This window comes from Lissotriton vulgaris, chromosome 2_1, assembly GCF_964263255.1.
Source record: "Lissotriton vulgaris chromosome 2_1, aLisVul1.2, whole genome shotgun sequence".
Classification (NCBI taxonomy): domain Eukaryota; kingdom Metazoa; phylum Chordata; class Amphibia; order Caudata; family Salamandridae; genus Lissotriton; species Lissotriton vulgaris.
Window position 1 is genome coordinate 420731061 of NC_141687.1, and position 20077 is coordinate 420751137.

General features: G+C 45.9%; 1 protein-coding gene across 2 annotated transcripts in view; it reads left to right on the plus strand.

Annotated features, from left to right (window-relative positions):
* Window positions 1-10735: 10735 nt before the first annotated feature.
* MDH1B (malate dehydrogenase 1B) overlaps window positions 10736-20077 on the plus strand; it is a 293136-nt gene continuing 283794 nt past the window's right edge. Inside the window, exon 1 of one of the 2 annotated variants that reach the window (XM_086955317.1) lies at window positions 10736-10780. In XM_086955317.1, the coding sequence (XP_086811443.1) occupies window positions 10759-10780 (22 nt within the window). In that variant the 5' untranslated portion in view covers window positions 10736-10758. The remainder of the gene's footprint in view (window positions 10781-20077) is intronic. The other variant, XM_086955316.1, reaches the window with a different exon arrangement.

A 20077-nucleotide genomic window follows, 5' to 3' on the forward strand; every position in this document is an offset into this window, starting at 1 on the left:
TAGCTGGACTGGGCAAGGTACATGTTACCTTGGTCTTGTCTTTCCTAAAATTTTTCATGTTGACAGAAATGAGGAAGGATCATTTGAAATTGGTAAACACCTGAATAGATTTAAGAGAGAAAGCTTCTCTGAGATCATGTGAGATATATTTGGTGCGATAATTCCTATGGTAGGAATCACTCTGAATGCAATCAAAATCAGAAAGGTTTCCACAATTGTTGACAGATTGTCCACTTATACTGCAAGTGGTTTTCAGTTGGTTAACACTGAGCTCGTTGCTACCAGAAGCATGGTTATGCAGAACCGGCTTGCGTTAGACATTCCCCTAGCAAAAGAGGGAGGAGTCTGTGGGATTTAGCATGTTCAGCACTGCTGCACATATATCCCAGACAAGAGTCAGAACATAGAATTGTTGATTAAGAATATCACTGAATTTCACTCAGAAATAGAACTTATGGAAAGTGACAATTTTTCAGAACGTTTAGCTAAAAGATTTGAGGCAATCAAGGAGTGGTTTGCTGAAATCGGCAGTTCAATCATTGGCAAAGTGCTTTATCCTGTAATAATCATTGTTATAGTGACACTTTTGTTAAAAATAAGTTGCATGATTCACAAGAGAAAGAAGCATGTGAGGGAAAAGAGACGCATTTATAAACTCAGAAAGGCTCAAGAGAAGGAGATAGAAATGGATGAATTTCGCAGGGCTCAATATGAGAGCTCTAGACAGACTGGACAGACTGATGAGACAGGAGTTTAGATTTACTAACACAGAGAGAGATCATTATATGACATTTCAAAAAGTAAAATTTAGAATAAATTTTTGGGTTTTGTTTGGTGATTTTTAAATCACCAGATGAGGGAGTTGAAGGAGCCGAGTTTTAAAATAATCTTTGAATCAAGGCACGCTGTAATGGAACTCCCATAATTTTAATTTACTAATGAGTGTTGCATGTTTTGCACATTTTTGTATACTGATTCAACCTAGAAATAATGTGCACCTACACAAACACGTGGGTCTAATTATATGTGCTCTTGACATGTTTGTCATTTTGTTATAAATAATACATTCACCTTGTCTTTTGTTTTGTTCAATATTAATTGCAGCTGTTTTAAATAAAAGCATGTGCATTCTTGTAAATGTGCTTTTGTTTATGTTGTGTCATTTTATGTGACTGTGTTATGTTTGTTCTTTTGTATGCAAAGCTAGGTAACATAGACTAATGGGTTATCTTTAGCAAAGGGGTGGGTAACAGAATAATTATCATTTCTTGTATTAATTATTGTCTTGTGTTTCCAAGCATACTAGAGTCATGCTAAAAGAGGCCTGTGGTCTATTTCTAAAATGGAAGTCTGAAGGCCTGTCAAAGTTGGGCCTTGCACAGCAGCATTCGAAATTGAAAAATATATTCTGCAATATTTCTTTGAAAAGTCGCTCGAAGAAGCAAGGCTGTGTGGAAGCAAATGTTCCTTGATAAACAAGGTTTTCATGGCCAAGGACAGGACGAGCAGCGGCGGAAAAGCTTGGTCGGAGGAAGTAAAATGGATATTTTACCTAATGTTGCCAGTCATGGAAAAGCCTTTGACACTTTAAGTCTATGAACAATGCCGGTCTTGAGGAAGCGTGATTTTCTCTATGCGAGAGTCTAATGACTTCATCGGATGACATTTTTTGACCAATCATGCTTCGTGCCGCTCGAATATTTGTATACTTTTAGTTGGTTTTAGATAGGAAAAAGGTATAAGAATGCCCCCTTGAAAAGAGCACTGGTCGACTTGTTCCTGTGCTCCAGTGATGCTGCCAGATTTTTGACTCACGTAAGATCTATTCTAACTTAAGTTTTTCCCTTTAGGTTTCTTAGCTAAGTTAGGGAAATAGGGTTTAGGGAATGAGTTCTATAATGTTTTAGCATTTCACATGCTGATTTGATTTGAAACTGACAGACTAATGTGCCTTTCTAATAAATTTAAGTTGCTTTATTGAAATGCAAATAAAAGAATCAATTTTATGAAACGCTCTTTACTTTGATAAATAAAGTTAATAAAATAGATTTTGAAATGACAAGCTGGTATTGTTTGTTTCTTTAAGTTACCATTAGTTAATCCATTGCCGATATTTGACTTAATAAATGTTTATAAAGTGTTCTGAATAACTAAGTCAAATGATTCAGTTGGTGAATCCATGTCTCTGTCAATAATGGGCCTAGTGATAGCTAGAGAATTATGGTGAGTATCATGGTGTAGAGTTGTTCTTATGAGACTGAATATTCTTTGGCCCGCTGGATCACAGTGTAATCCAGGTTGCGTCAGAATAGCCCACTTTCCGTGGGTGCTTCACTACTGGTTCTGTGTCATGGGAGAGGATGTGGTCGAACGGCTACAGCTGCCGTCTTTAGAGCTGAGAAAATCAAGGTTCCAGCCTCAGGGTCGACTCCACATCCTGTGATTCTGGGCAAATCACTTAATCTCCCATGCCTACTAAAAAATAAAAATGAATGTGTTCGTAACGTAACTGGTGCTCATGTAAAGCGCTTCAATACCTTCGGGTCAAGTTTGTGCTATATAAATCTGCAACAAAAAAATAAAGTCTGAAAAACAGATCTCGAAGCCTATAAGGGGAGTCTGTTTGGACAAAGGTCCTGCGTGTGGTTCATCCTGTCCTTTGGCATAGGGTTCTTTGTCCCTTACCCCCATACATGCTCACTTATTTTCCAAAGTCAGTCCTGCCAAGTATCATGCATTAGGTGTGAGACTAACGCATTTCAGTGTGGCGCTCCGCATCACCGCACTGAAATACATTGTCGCGCATAATCTGTATAGTTGCTCAGCTATCGCTGCCTAAAACCTATATGGACTAGTGTGGTACCTGGCAGCGTGCCGTCCGTGGCATGCGCACCCTGCTCCTGTAGGTTTGTGGCTCGCAGCTGAGCGAGGCTGCAGGGAGCAGGATCATTGCTACAATGTTTCATTTGTTGATTCTCACGGTGCTGCGAGTCTCTCAGGCAGCCTTACGTCACCCTGAGTTACTGCCCAACGGCTACTACCTAGACATCCGGGACAAATCCAGTTTTGTGAGACATGGCACCACGGGGGATGTCACGTTCTTCTGCCAGAGCAGGAGTTGTTGTGGGAGGATTAAGGCGGCTGGCTATGGTTTGTGGTGGCGCTGCAAACATGGTGCTTGTCCCACAAAAGAGAGCTTCAGCGCTGCCTACTGCTCGCACTGGCCCTGGCCTCCGTGTGCTGCCAGCATTTGTTATATTAAAAGTTTCTGACCCCGTGCCCAATTAAATTATTGCAGAGTGGTACATAACGGAGTCAGTGTCCCTGTAACAGCGGCTGTGGCGTGGGAGAGAGGCCCTGGAGTAATGCTACTGTTTTTCTGTCGGAAACATATCACTGATACCATCCCCAGCAAAGGCTCTGCAGGTTAATTTGAAATTATTACCTTTTGAGGGGCATTATCATACAGAATGTTATTGCGTGACAAACATGATTGTTCTTCCTAAAATGACTTTTCACATTATCGGCTGTATATCACAGTACTGGAAATACTTCCCATGGTTACTTTTTTAGCAATAACTCTTGAAAAGCTGCATTACCTTTGCAGCATATTGGCACCCCACCCAGTGGTCCTCTCCGTTTTCGGCAAAGACTCTGGCACTTAGAAAATAAAGCTTTACAATCTGCTACTTAATGAGCTGTTTGACAAATGGAAGCATTTCTTAGCCAGAACTGCTTTCACATTCCACTTGTCTTTCGCCAACATAACAGACATGCACTCGCTACTGCTGAAGCCCTCCAGGTTTTCTTGAGGTGATGTTGCTACATGCTGCATATCAGCCGTTTGACAATAGCATTCGAGCCTTTATGATACGAACTTGTCGCACTCTCGGTTTGACAATCTTTTATTTAAATTATTCTTTTTTGGGGGTATAAATGAGGCCAATATTACCACAATAGTTGAGTGCATAAAATGAGACAAACGACAATGCGTTGCTTTTCCACGCTAAACCCTGGATAATTCATGTTTTTTTTTAAGTACACAGTTTTATTGTTTCAATTCTGCATCTCTACATTAGCACATATTTTAAACACCTCGAGCAAGTGAGATAAATGCCACTTAACGCCAGTGATTGGTAACATTTTGTTGGCTAGTATTCCAATAGCCTGAGCCCTACAGCCTTTTACAAATACGTAAATAAAAGTGTCTGTTTTCCCCATTTTATTACACTCCCCACGTTTTTCGGTCTTGGCAGTAAATAGTTTTTTTTTTTTTATGTCAAGGGGATTTGCTAGAGCACTATTGTTTCCAGCTGGTGGCATCCGTACATTTCCTAGCTGAGTACAATGGTGAATAGGAGTGTCTTTAATTCCCCCGTGAACTTGACATGTTCATTCATTCTTTCATTTTCGTGGGAAGTTTCAGAGCATACCAGTTAAGAGGGAATCTTTTTACCACCGTAACACTGCAGGAATTTGGAAGCATTGCTTGAAGACGGGGCTTTCTGTTGTGATTGCACCATGCATTTTTCTGCCCCGGTTGTGGAGTGTGATATAAGCTGGCAATAAAATAGTTTTGGAAGTAATTCTTCCAGCAAAGTGTAGTGTTGTAGTCTAGTTTATGCACGTTGCGTGAGCACGCAACGTGCGGCGGCGGCCATCTTAGAGATGCGCGCGCAGCACCTATGCATTGGCGCGAACGCCGGAGCGCGAGACGGACGGCTCGGCGCTCTCTGTGTGTACCACTTGTTAAATAAATACTATAACCGACAAGCAAGTGTCGAATGGTCATTGGGGCAACAAACAACTTTACAATGGCGACGAGACCGGAATGGCAGTGAAAGAAAAAGAACCCCCCCCCACAAGGAAAAAGTACCTAGACAGCCAAGCTGGTCCAATTGACGAACCACCGGCACCAGCAGAACCACAGACCACCTCGACACGAGACTACACGCGGCAGTCAGGACAACAGAGATTGCGGCAGAGCCCATACCCCCAACAAGGTAGGCGACTTCAGCACAGGGGGAGGATATAAGACTGAGAAGGGAGCAAACCGACCAGGACACCCCACCAAGCCGTACTACATAGAGCAGGAGCGCTGGCGACCCCCAGGCACAGCGAAGGGGCAGAACAGAGAACCCCTCAAGCACAGATAGACCATCAAGAAGAGAACAGCGCACTAGGGAGCCCAAATAGCCGTGGTGAAGCCCCGACAACAGAAAGGCGCGAAAGGATGAGCATGCAGACAGCGTCAGCGACGGCCCCCGTGCAGTTCCGACCTAAACCAGGGGAACCGCTCATGAAGTGGGAGGATTGGAGAGACTACATTGACAACTTTATTGAAGTGTTGGAGGACGAGAGTGAGGAAAAGTTCTCCAGCAAACGCAAGAGACGAATACTACTGCACAATCTAGGCCCGGAAGGGGTTAAGGGTTTTCAAGAACTTAGTACCCAAACCACGAGAAAGCACGGACGATGATGTATATGCTCACGCCATTGAGGAGCTGAACGAACATTATAAGCCCACAGTTTGCGTGTCAATAGACAGGTACAATTTCCAGCAAAGGAAGCAACTTACAGGAGAGACGGTAGAGGAATATGTCGCTGCATTGAGGAAGCTGGCGTCCACTTGTAAATACAATACGTTCCAAGACGAATTCATTAAGGACCAGATCGTTATGCACACGACGAGCACTGCAGTTCAAGACAAGCTATGGGCCAGCGGTGACACCACACTACAGGAAGTGATGATAATAGTCAGAAGAGCGGAATTGGCACGGAGGTGCGCAGAAGCGGCGAAAAGAGAAGCGACGGTGAGTCCGATGGTGAACAAGATTGATGACGAAGAGCACCACAGGGAAAACAGGGGCAAAGGACCCCCTTCGAAAGGACCCAACAGGTGCAAGGGAACCCAGGACCACCGGGTAGACAGATGGGGAGCCACAAGAAATTGTGCTATAGATGTGGGAGTTGGGCGCATGAGGCCCACGACAGGAAGTGTCCAGCGTTTCGCGCCAAGTGTATGTACTGTGGAATCGTAGGGCACTATGAAAAGGTGTGCCGAAGGAAATCATCCAAAAGTGTGGTTAAATTCATTGACCAAGGACAAGAGGACAGAGAGGTGGAAGACCATGAAGAGGATGACACGGTACTCTGTATCTATGACCAAGTGTTGAGCGTGGACAACAAAAGGTCGACTAAGCCAGTACTGGACATGACCATTGGTGGTGTACCGATAAGTATGGTAGCGGATTCAGGGTCACCCTATACCATTGTACAGCGGGCAGTGTGGATCGACACCTTCAAGCCACACCTGGGACCTGAATTGGAGAAATTGGACATCAGGCCAGTCACATACAATGGCAACCGTATACCCATGTTGGGGTTCAGCCCACTGGAATTCGTATTCAGAGGACGCATGGCCTACTGCAAGTTGTACATATCGGAGAAAGGCCCATCAGTGTTGGGATGGCTGGACCAAGGTGACCTGGGCATCAAACTTGATCCGGGGGGCAAGGAGCAGATCTTGCACACCGACCTGGAGACATGGCCAGACCTGGAGAAGTGGAAGGCAGACTTTCCCAAAGTCTTTGGAGGCACGGTGGGCAAGCTAGAAAAGTTCGCGCACAAGATTATCCTCAAGGCAGGTGCCACACCGGTGGCCCACAAGTTGCGGAACGTACCACTGGCGGTGCGAGAGGCGGTGCAAGTGGAGCTACAGGAACTAGAAAAGAAAGGAATAATCGAGCCGATCACATGTGCCGAATGGCTGGCGCCATTGGTGGTGGTCATGAAACCCAGTGGGAAAGTCAGGCTCTGCGTAGACCTGTGCGAGCTAAATAAAAACATTGTGGTGGAAAAGTTTCCCTTGCCAAGAATTGAGGAAATGCTAGCCATGACGAGGGGCATCAAATGGTACTCAACCATTGACTTAACATCCGCTTACCATCAAATCGCCTTACATCCAGAGAGCAGAAGATTAACGTCATTTATAACTCCATTCAGGTGCTACCAGTTCCGCCGCATGCCGTTCAGGCTAGCCTCAGCGGCAGCGGTGTTTCAGAAACTTATGCACCAGTTGTTTAAGAATATGGACGGCATCCAGTACTTCCAGGATGATATTCTGGTGATGGGGCGAGACAAATTGGACCATGATGAGAGCAAGGGTTTAACGGCCGAATGGGAGAAATGCCCTTTGGGCATGAAATCTGTGACATACTTGGGACATGAGATCGGTGTGCAAGGCATCACACCCAAAACTGAGAACGTCAAAGCGATCTGTAATGCACCCCCGCCGGCCAACAAGGAAGACGTCAGATCCTTTCTAGGTATGACGGAATACTACAGTAAATTTGTGCAGCACTTCGCAACTAAGACAGACCACATGAGGATACTCACCAGAGACAGCTCAGTGTTCCATTGGACGGAGGAGGCACAAGAGGAGTTTGAGACTATCAAAAAGGAGGTAGTGGGAGCCATTCCCCTGCAAGGATATGACCCACAAGGGAAGACGGTGCTAATTACGGGCGCCAGTGACAAAGGCTTGGGCGCTGTGTTGATGCAGGATCGAGGTCAAGGGGTAATGGAAACGTTGAGCTTTGCCTCGCGCACATTGAGTGACACGGAGAAGAAATACAGCGTCATAGAGAAAGAGATGCTGGCCGTGGTGTGGGCCATGACGAGATTCAGACAATTTCTGCGGGGCACCCATTTCAAACTGAAGACAGACCACAAACCCCTAGCGAAAGTGCTAACGTCCAGTGGCCATGCAAGTGCCACCCCTAGGATCTCAAAGATGACACTGAAATTACTAGAGTTCAGATACGACGTGGAGTACATCCCCGGAAGTCGTAACAGGGTGGCGGACTACTTGAGTAGAGCGGCAGCCATGGAACCAGGGAAGGAAGACCAGGCCGGCGGGGAAGAGATGGTAGCATTGGCTGAAGATCAAGAGAAGGCCATCAGCAACCAAGAGTGGAGCGAAGTATATGACAAACACCCCATTACAGGAGATGAAGAGGTACATAATGCAGGGCTGGCCTGAGAAGAAACACACCAGCGAAGCTCTCAGACCGTTCTATGAAATAAGAGAAGAATTGTCGGTGGATGATCATGGAGTGCTCGTATATCGGGGAGACAAGGTGGTCCCTCCCAAAAGCATTGTAGGGAACTTATTGGCGCTACTCCACGAAGGACATATGGGAATAGTCAAAATGAAATTAAGAACCAAGCAAGGGTATTGGTGGCCGGGCATGGATCTAAGAACAGAAAGATATGTCAGGGAATGTCCGCAATGCCAGGGAGCAGACCAAGCCTCTGCACCCCGCATTAGGAAAATTTGATCCGCCACAAAACCCGTGGGAGGAGTTGTCCATTGATATCTTGGGCCCCATATTGGATGGACTGGGTATACAAAAATATGTATGTGTCATCATCGACAGATACTCGAAGTGGCCTGAGATGAAGGTGGATGAAATCATGGACACGGATACGATCTTAAACTTCCTGGATGACACGTTCCTGAGGGAGGGCATCCCCAAGTCGATCCTGAGCGACAACGGCCCACAATTTACCTCGGAGAAGTGGAAAAATGTCATGGGAAGAAATGGCATCCTCTCCAAGCATACATCAATCTACCACCCAGCAGGTAACGGCCTGGTGGAACGATTTAATCGGGTGGTGATGGGCTTGGTGCAAGCTGCGATAGCAAACAACAAGGACTGGGAAAAGGAAATATGGAGAATGCTGTGGGCCTACAGGATCACCCCCACAGGCACAGGATACAGCCCATTCCAAATCCTAAGAGGCCGTGACCCTTTCACGAAGGACAATAGAGTGTGGAAGGAGAAAACCATAGTGAGCCAATGGTCGCCGGCAGTGGTCCAGGCAAATCTGGAGAAGGCTCAGGCCATATATGCGAGGCATTACGATCAGCGGCGGAACGTAAGGGACACAGGACTGGAAGGTGAATGGGTACGTGTGAAGTTGGCAACGATGCAAAGAAAAGGGGACAGCAAGTATTGTAAACCGCTGCAAGTTAAGTAAGTGTACGATAGGGCTGCCCTGTTGAGCGATGGAAATGTGTGGTCGCAGGACCGCATGGCGAGATGCAACAAAGTGTTACAATGGGAGCAAACAGGAAGAAGAATGGAAGTAACAGAGGATTTGAGAGTTGAGGAAGGTTGGGTCGATGGAGAAATAGACATGCAAGGAGAAGAACCCGGTGAGGAGCGGAGCAAAGGAGGAAGTCCCAGAGCAGAGAAGAAGATCTGCTCAAAGGGGCCAAGAGAAAGCCTGGCTGGGCCGAGCGGCCGGGGAACCAGTGCAGAGACTCCCGTGAGAGAGACCATGGCCACCCCGGCAAGACTTACCCTCAGGGGCAGAGCAGTGGTCAAGCCAGCCAAGTTCCGGGACTATGACATGAGCGACGTACTGTGAGTTATATTGTTTCACTGTTTGGAAAAAGGGGAGATATGTAGTGTTGTAGTCTAGTTTATGCACGTTGCGTGAGCACGCAACGAGCGGCGGCGGCCATCTTAGAGATGCGCGCGCAGCACCTATGCATTGGCGCGAACGCCGGAGCGCGAGACGGACGGCTCGCGCTCTCTGTGTGTACCACTTGTTAAATAAATACTATAACCCACAAGCAAGTGTCGAATGGTCATTGGGGCAACAAACAACTTTACACAAAGTGCTGCTAGTAGAGAAATGTAGTTTGTGTTTAAGCCATACGCTAAAATCACATAGGCCATGCATGCCCCTTTTTGAGACCCTACTTTTTTCATCCCACTTAAACCCCTGATGTCAAGCACTTCCATTTCTGGTGCTTTGCAGCAGTTTTAAGACGTTCTTAGAGTTTCTGGTTCCTCAAATGGGCGTAAATTCTAATATTTCTCTCATCTTCATTGCTTGATTTTGCACTGAGAAAATGTCACTCATACTCCTTGAAATGTCACTCATAATTACACTGAAATTCTGAAAACGTCACACATAGCAATCTGAACCCTTGGCTGCTATGCAAAGTGCGTATGTCAGACGTATCAAATCCTCCTCCTACTGGGACCTGCCTTGGACCTTCCCAGCGGGTCTCTCGTATGGTAAGGCACTCACTGATAGTATTTTCACAGTTTATCGCAACCTCTATTTGTGATGGTAGGAGCACGGAAGAAAAACATCCAAATAACTTATTTGTTGATTTTTTAAATGTCATCGTGCAACGACGATCCCTCTGAAAGTTGTGAAAGGAAGCATAATATTGACAAAAAAGAAAGACAAATGGTAAATTAGATAATTGAAAGCGCGCCTTTAAACGGCCAAGGAACACGTTAAGAACGTCGCCATCTTGTAATTACCTTTTCGCTCAGTAAAATTAATCTTTTTACACGATATCCTGCAGACATTCAAAATAATTGTGCTTTATCTATCATGATTCAAAACACACTTTTAAAAGCAAACATTAAAAAACAATAAACAATTCTTAAAAATATATTTGCGTAATATACGTTGCATATGCCTTAACAACATTCTCAACAAAATAAAAGCATTATAAAGAGTCTCTTTTTATTTTAGTTTTAATTCATACGGCTTTTAGGAAAAAAGTGTCCCCAGATCGGCCGCCGACAAATACCAGTACGGAAATGGCCGCCTGCTTATGCTTTCTTTTTTGACACACTTATTTCGACAGGTCTCGTTTTACTTAGGCGTCTCGTTGCTAGGCAACGGAACACTCAATGAAGCCCAGGCATCAGGAGAGGCGTTATGGCCAAGTTTGTGTTAGCAGGTAAAAGGGTCAGTGGGAGGATTTTCCAGCCTGCCAGACGGGGAAAGCAAACATAAATGCCCTGTTCGCGTCTCTCACTGTTCTCAATTTAATATTTGTTTCTTTATTTTATTGTTTGGATTTCATTTTTTGACAAACCTACATCGCGCTCCTACAACTTAGCGTCTCAGGCGGTACTAAATTCTTAGGGAGAGGTTAGGAGGTATGAGAGGAGAAAAACTAGATTGGATTTTATTTGCATGTGTCCATTGTTTCTGTCTATTGCCAGTCACTGAAGCGTTCTGATGGTTAGTGTTAAGAAAACTGCAACAAGTTGAAGTAAGAAGGAAGCAGTTTATTCAGTCCTGTCCTCAAGCACCAACTCAGTCTCAACCTTCTAAGGTGAGCTCCTCACCAACATTCTAAGGTAGGGACAGTCCATGGGTATGGGTAGGAAGAGAAGGTTGGGGGGGGGGGGAGAAAGGAGGAACATACCAAGTGTATGATTAATACATTGTATGGAAAATATGTAAATCCAGTGACAGATTACAACAGTTAGCATGCTACTGTGAAGAAATGATTGTGTGAAAGGGGGTTGTATTTGATTTGGGCGCAGGAAGGGTACTAAGTCTGTTGTAGCCGCAGGTCCCATGCTAGTTTTATTGTTATTCAGCACAAATTACTTTCAACCACCTACTACTCAGTGGTGGATGTTGTGGGGTTGGGGGTTGGAGACTGAGGGCGGGGCGAGGCGAGGCGGGCGGGGGATGGGACATGTCGGGGGTAACCTGTGCACGACGTGCCCATACGTTTTTTTACATTTAGAGAACAGCAGTTCCCCTACTTTTTTATTAAGAGACAACCGTCCCATTACTGTTAATTCCGAGAGTTGAAATGCTTCAGCTGAAATGACAAGGCAGGCATTCTCCTGTGCTGTGTTAAACTGAGGGAGGGGCAGACAGTTAAAAAAAGCCTTCTAGCCAGTTAAACAAGCATTGGCATAGCCAATAGGTCTCGCCTTTGGGACCATATGTGTTTAGCAATGCAACAGTTGATGTTGTACCAAGGATATTGTGCTGCATAATTAAATACTTAATAAGGTCCCAAAGGCGAGACCTATTGGCTATGTCAATGCTTGATTATATTCTTTTGTGTTTCTGTTCTATGTAAATTCAGACATTAAATGCAGTAATTGTGTTCCCCATCTGGACTTGTATTAGATTAGGTATATCAAACATAGGTTCAGGGGGGTAGATACATGCCAGACTTTCAGGGTAGGCACATAAAATACAATAAACCTAATGAAGCTTGAATACATAGTTAGCTTTTAATCCGAAATCTGGCATGGGTTCAATCCTCCTTCACATTTGATGGGCACCCCTGTTTAAAATTGAGCAGAAAAAAAGTCAGTAATCGGTTATCTTTGTTTTATCAACTTCAAGAGGATGAAAGGCTGGATCAATCTTGTCATGAATGATCTGTGATATGAAAGTTACTCCCAGATTTCTGGAGCAGGCAAACTAAACCATAAAACAATCTTGCTGAAATTAGAACTTGTGACCTATAGACTGCACATATCTGTGCAGTACATGCAGAAATCCATCGAGCTACTTTATGAGTATATGAACCTGTCAATAACAAACTTCACACAGATGTCAGCAGAAAGCATGTTAACTCACTGAGCTATGTAACTGGCATTGAAACACATAAAAACATTATATACAGATCACTGCAGCATAGGCATGTTCTCTTTGGTAGTGTGTAAAAAAAAGTCATGCCCCAAAGGAGTTTGTGATAGATGTATGACCCTACAGTGTGAGCGAGTGTGCATCGCGGGTTCTTGTCATATGGCCTATCTGAGTAGGCTGAAAGTACGCTGGAGTCAATATGCTTTTTTACAATAGTTGAGAGGACAGTTTTAGGGAGAAATATTACTGAGTTGGGTAACACACTACACATCTGTTATTCAGAGCCTTGATGCCCATGGGTGAATGTGTGCTTTAAACTAAATATTATGTGGAATGTGAATCCATTCTAAGTCTATTACAGCATGCACCTCACCTGGTTGTTTTGTAATTTTGTTTCAGGACATACTTTCTGTTTTCATTTTCTGTTCATGTTTTCACTCAATAGAGTCCACTTCTGCCTTCCTCCAGACTAGGCCCTGTTTTGAGCCTAGGCCTGAAAGTGCAAACACTAGCCTCTTTCTGCATCCCACAGAACGACCTCCGTGTATTTTCCAATGGCCCTTTATGTTTCTTTTGTTTTATAGCACATTCAATGAGGCCTTGTGTACAATGTTCTGCAATAGGCCATGATCTAGGCTCCGAGCTAGAAGGTAAAATATATTATACTAGCAGCCCGCCCGACGTTGTCTGGAGCAGAAATACAATGTGTGCAAAGGTAGTAAGGGGGCAACACCGCTGCAGGAGATGCGCAGCAGAGCAGCCAGCACCGGGAGCAGCAGAGCCGGGGAAGGAGCTGACTGTAATCCGGAAGAGCCGTGAGGGGCGGAGGAGGGAGCGCGGCTGAGAGCCGAGGGGAGCGAGCTGGGCCGAAGACAGGCAGCGGACGATGCGGCTGAAGGTGGGCGTAGTATGCTGGTGATCGGCACGTACCTGGGGCTGGTGCTGCTCTGGGCGTCCATGTCCCCCAAGTTGACGGACGAGTCCGGGGCCCCTGTGGCCGGAGAGTGGGTGAGTGCAGCACGGCGACGCAGCGAAGGGGGCTCAGGGAAACGGGATCTTGGACCGCCGATGAGCGTGTGAGTGCAGCATGGCGATGCAGTGAAGAGGGCTCTGAGAAACCGGATCTTGGACCGCCGGTGAGCGTGTGGGTGCAGCATGGCGTTGCAGCGAAGGGTGCTCTGGGAAACCGGGTGTTGGACCGCCGGGCGCGCTGATGCCGGGCCCCCAGCGTTTGCCACACCCCCAGCACAACGCATACACGCCCACAAGGGACTACTTTGCTGGCACAAGTCTTTTAGCTTTTAAATGTATATGGTGGCCGTCTGCATAGCCTATGTCCTTCTGCTGCAACTGCCCTTTCCAATGCTGTATTGGGTGTTGTGATTGGTACTGTTGTTACTGAGATTACCCGCCTCAAAGGTTTGGGCTCTCTATCTTTATAATAGTAGTATAGATAGATAGATAGATATAGATATAGATATTCTGTGTCATTAGAGGTTCTGTTTCACAAAATGCCTCCATTGTGAATCTTCAAGGGAGGGAGAATTTTAGATATGCTCTTTCTTTTTGTCATTATAGTTTCTATTACTGCCCTGACCAATCCCACTTGGATTTTGTACTAGAGTTCTGACATGCGAGAACCAGAGAAGAGGATATGATTGATGCCATGTGAAATATACTGAGACTGAAAGTAAGCATTCGGTTTTCAGAGATGCAGTGTTTCCAGTCAATATCAATGTTATTCGCCATAAAACCCTTTATAGGCTTCATTTACGATCAATTTCTTCAAATATTAGCCCTCTGATACTAGCAAAGCAATATTTGGTGAAAGGTTGTGATACTAGTGAAGCAATATTTGGTGAAAGGTTGTGATACTAGCAAAGCAATATTTGATGAAAGGTTGTGATACTAGCAAAGCAATATTTGGTGAAAGGATGTGATCTGCATTATGGGTTTATTTTTTGGTTACTGAGGCCCATGTTTGGTCCCTGTCCGACTCTGACCCTGGATATTTGGTAGTCGACATCAGTGAGCCTTCTTTACTCCAAGCTATGCCACCCCAAATCTATGCAATAGGTTAAACTGCCTGGGACTGCTGTAAAGCCAGTCGGGGCGAGCCATTACTCAGAGGGCCACAGTGAAATGGCTCCACATGTTCCTTCTTACTCCTTCCCAGTCATTTGTTTGCCTCCATGAACTTTTTAATGACATTGGAGACAGCCTAAAGGGACTTTGAAGTGTTATTAAACCAATGTGTGCAACGCAGCGGGATTATGGCGCGGCCTAGAGCCCCAGCGCATGATGGCAGCCACCGCTCTGGGAAGCTGGTTTTCGTTTACCTCCGTGTTTTGGATGTCTTTGTCAACGGCTTCCCGCTGGCTTGGGGTGGGAGGCGCCTCATGTTTCCCTTGGTTTAGTCATATGACGCCTTTGCACTTTCTTTGCCCAGCACTCCCGTTTTCTATAAATAACCCGTTCAGACTAGCACGTACCTATTGGGAGGCTGCCAACCCAGAGAGGCCAATTAATCAACGCTATAATGGCGATCAGGGGTGTGAAGGGTCTTCTGCGAGTGCCCAGCTGCGTGCCCACTCAGCTGCTCCGCAGCTCGCTGCCCTGAGTCTTATTAAAATCCCACGGTGTTGAATGGCGGGTTATCAATGCTTTAATGTTGCTGAAACGTTCTCCGACAGGTTCCAAGGTTACTGCCGTGTGACCCAGGAATGGTCCAGGAGTGCCGTGCTGAAGATGGCACGCCCCCTTCCCGCATTCAGAGTGTACAGTGCTGAGGGTTTAGCGACATGGACAATGAGCTCACGCCTTAATACACATTTTGTTGACTGTCAGACTGCCCTGCCAATTTAAAGCCTGTTGGGATACTGTCCAAGAGTAAGACAGTGTTTCTATGAAGCTGGGATGTATCTATTAATAGTACTGCATGTGCACGGGATCCCAGGAATGCTAGGGGGTCCGGGCACACCTAATATAGCTGTTTTTCTCGCCACCAAAACACTAGATGTAACCCATTTACCTGCTTGCCCTGTTGTGCGTGGCACCTTTGCTATGTCACTATCGTGAGACTCAGCTCCGATTCCGCTGGCTGCATGACACAAGACAGAATTACTAGCACTATGGAAGTAGTTTACTCTCCGTGACAAACCAATTGTATCTCGGTACATGCAATACAATTTGGATCACGATGTCAATTTCCAGAAAGAATAAAGGGTTGTTAGTGGATAACCTGGACTCGGACAATTTGGCGGTCACGTGACATGGAGAACAAGCGCGCGCCTCTCGCGGCAGCAGGGGTAGGGGAGAGAGGAGGGGGCCTGCGCCGGTTTTCCTTGCTGGAGCGAGCAGCAAGGCGCAATAATTGCTAACAAATGGCACCGCTGCTTGCTCCCGCAAGGGAATCGCCAAACGTGCATGCGTTGCCATTGGAAGCAATGCAACGCGTGCAGGTTTTTGCCTGTAAACGTGTAACGATGGCTAAAGGACTTTTTCCTATGCAGCGCATGCACGCTGCGTAGGCGAGACCTAAAAAGCCTTCTTGCCAGGGCGCCTGCTTGCTGAAAGAAATTTAAATGTACACAGCTGTATATGTAAAGTGTGATTGGAAGCAGTTTTGGCTTTATGATGGAATTACTTGAAGCTTCCTGATAACTAAGCATGGGCGGAAAATCCGTTACGCTCGCGGATTTTGCGGATTTTTGGTAAATTCGCAATCCGCGAGATTCGCGAATTTCCCGCAAAATCCGCAAATTCGCACGCAGCGGATTTTTTTTCTTTGCGGTGTAAGTTCGCAATTGCGAACATGTAGGTGCGGCGGGCAGCAACAATCTCACACTCGCAAAATTACAAAAATTGCAATTCTGCACAAGAAATCTACTAGCAAGCAGCATAGACCTTCTGAAAATGATGATTTTTATCAGAATAACTCCTCAGGTTGACATTTGCCTGCACTTTTTTGGATTTGAGGCCTTTTGATTTTCTTTGGATAACTTTTGGATTAGAAATCAACTTTCTCATATAAGCTTGGTGGGATGGTTGCTGTAATGCTGTTCTGCAGAAAAACGAGTTTTGCAAAAGTGAAAGCAGGTTCAAAAGTTCAAACTCATCATTAGTAACCGTTCCCTGTAGTGCTTCCTGACAAGGGCCCCTCCAGAGTTCAGTTGCTAGTTGCAACAATTCTATGACCCTGCTCTGACCCTCACAGCAGGCTCATAGAATAGCTACAAGTAGGCCACAAAGGTCCTGGAAAAAAAATTGCACTGCAACAGAAAGCAAATTACAGATAAGGAAGCAGGTGCCAGACTGGAATTTTAAAACAGTGACACATTAATAAATCAACCCCAAATTAATTCATGTCAGTTGAAGCAGGCAGGTGTGCTTGCGTTTTCCCCCCATAATCTACAGTGATGATGAACCAGAGGGTGGCATAAGGGATTGATGTACCATAGGGTGGCATGGGTGAAAGAGAGGAGGCAGGGGTGAAACAGAGGGTGCTGGGAACCTGTGATGATGAACCAGACGTAGAAACAACATAATCGTGACCGTTGCGAGCCGACATGTAAGTTCGCAATTGCGAACTGTTACAAAACCCTTGCGAACTGTCAGAAATCCTTGCGAACTGGCAGAAATCCTTGCGAACACCAAAAAAAACAAAACGCAAATTCCCAGTTCAGTTGCTAGTTGCAACAATTGAATGACCCTGCTCTGACCCTCACAGCAGGCTCATAGAATAGCTACAAGTAGGCCACAAAGGTCCTGGAAAAAAAAATTGCACTGCAACAGAAAGCAAATTACAGATAAGGAAGCAGGTGCCAGACTGGAATTTTAAAACAGTGACACATTAATAAATCAACCCCAAATTAATTCATGTCAGTTGAAGCAGGCAGGTGTGCTTGCTTTTTCCCCCCATAATCTACAGTGATGATGAACCAGAGGGTGGCATAAGGCATTGATGTACCAGAGGGTGGCATGGGTGAAACAGAGGATGGCAGGGGTGAAACAGAGGGTGCTGGGAACCTGTGATGATGAACCAGACGTAGAAACAACATAATCTTGACTGTTGCGAGCTGACATGTAAGTTCGCAATTGCGAACTGTTACAAAACCCTCGCGAACTGTCAGAAATCCTTGCGAACTGGCAGAAATCCTTGCGAACACACAAAAAAAATCTGCAAATTCGCGGATTTTGCGGATTGCGAGTTCGCAAATTCGCAAAATTCGCGAACGCCAGATTCGCAAAATTCGCCCATGCTTACTGATAACACATTTATTATTTTTGAGTGGTATTGCAAGGGAGTTATCAGCTAAGTTGTCAAGTGTTTGCTTGTAAAGGACAGTTAAAAAAAAAGCACTACGTACAGTCTGGGTGTTACTGAAATCTATATTTTGGAAACCTTTTTTTATCTTCAACCTTTTTTTGCATTTTGTAGCAGTCAATGTTCTATTGTGTGTAAAGCAAGTTTTAAATAATGACTTGCATATTAACAGTGATTTCTGTTACAGACTGGGACCTCATAGCAGTAACCATTCCAAAAGTCACTATTCTGTTCTGTGGCTCTCTGCAGTACATTAACTAACAGAGGTTTCATAATGTGCAATAGTGCATTTCCCACTAATTAACTTAACTTGCATTTATTTTTCATTAAAGCAGTGCTTTATTTAATATGAAGTTACCTGAAGGTGAAAGACTGTAAAAAGTTTCTGAATATTTTCTTTTTCGCCACGCTTTTGACCCCCCCACACTTACCCTGCGCCCATTTGTGCGCTGCATTACAATTCCCATACTTTTTGTAATGCACTTCTGCTGCTACTACTTACTGTGCTGAATAGTGCTGACAGAAATCCACATGTATGGTCTGTATTACAGTAATTCCTTAAACACGTTACTGTTGCTCTTAAAGAATATATAATACTTTACAGTGTTCAGTTTGACACTGGTAAATAATGAGAGCAGGACCTACACGGTGTATTACATTCCTCCTAAATGCCAGCTACAAATAGCTGGTCTCCTTGGGCATTGATGCCTGTCCACTTCAGTACTAAGAGGTTTGGATTAGGTCGGATGATTGTGATTGCATGATGCTACAGACCTGTATTGTTGATTTAGATTGCATGGTGCCCTCTTATGGCTGCTCTCCATGTTCAGTGAAAAGGCAGAAGAGGATTGTATTATGATGCCTACCATAATAAGAACCCCCAATTGGGTGTAAAGTACAGCTACCACACTACTTAGTGTGATACATAACATTGGAGGCATTTGTCGTGCATATTCTACTAGTTATAGTTCGTCTTGCTGATTATCTCTCCGCTGTTACAGGTTTGATAGCAGTTGTCATCCAATAGTGAGGTAAGCCGCATGGAGGTAGTAAAGTTGGACCAGGCGTAACTTGGAGGATGTTGGCAAGGTTTTAGGTGCCTTAAGGGCGTCTCGTAAATCTGCATCTTCCAGGGGACCCAACCACCCCTCCCAACGAGCCCGGAGACAGTCTAAGGACGCAGGACCATTGTTCAGCAGTGACTGGTAGATGCGGGACACTCCTCCCCCCCCGCCCCCCCCCCCCCCAGGTTTCCCATCATCACCTGAACCTCCAGGGGACTGAATTCTGGGAGAGAGGTGGGGGATGGAATGTGGGTGTGGAGGGAAGAAGGGTGTGACATTGCTGTAGGTCAGCGAAGGAGCGAATGTGGTCTCCCACCCACACGTCTCCAAGCACCGAGAGCCCAATGAGGTCCCAACGAGGGAATCCCTGCAGGGAAGAGACCTCTCGCAACCAGGTCCCAGACCACAGCAGTGTCTGCCTGGTGAGCTTCTGGTCCCATTGCAAGTGGCGAAGGGCTGTACGCCAGGCCACGAGTACCGTCCTAGTGACAGGGGGCAGAGCCTGCGGCACCGGGCAACCATATAGGAATGGCTGAATCTGTGGGGGTCCATGTTCCTAAGTTTCTTCCAGTAGGCTGGGTCGGACCAGCCACCTGCAAACCAGTCGTGGATCACAATAAGTCTCGTGGCCAGGTAGTAAAGGTGGAGATTGGTCACCCCCATACCTCCATCAAAGGGGGGGATACGACAGTGCGCCAGGGACATTCGCGGCCTCCCTCCTCCCCATAAGAAACGGGTGAGGACGCCATCCAGTTCCCGGAACCAACTACCCAGGAGGTGGACGGTGATGTTTTGCAAAGTGTAAAGGAAGCAGGGAAGGATCATCATTTTAAAGAGTACACTCCTGCCTAGGGGGCTATGGGGAAGGGTCTGCCATTTCTTGAGGTCTGCCTTCATCCTGGTGACTAAGGGTGCGACATTCAGAGCCCATTCAAGCTCCGGTAGGAGGGCAACCCACACGCCTAGGTACTTGAAGGACTGCCTTCGTAGGGGGATGGTCCTATGCCAGTCAAAACATGCCCGAGAAGGGTGCAGAGGAACCAGGGTTGATTTTGCCAGATTGAGGCGAAGCCCAGAAACCCATTCGGTAGCAGGGAGTACCTCCAGGCACCTAGGGTCAGAGCGGTCCGGGTCTGCCTGGTAGAGCAGGATGTTGTCCGCGTAGAGAGTTATCTTGTCTACTTGACTCCGATCCCAGGCCCAAGCCCCGGATGAGAGGGTCTTGGCAGATGACCGCCGC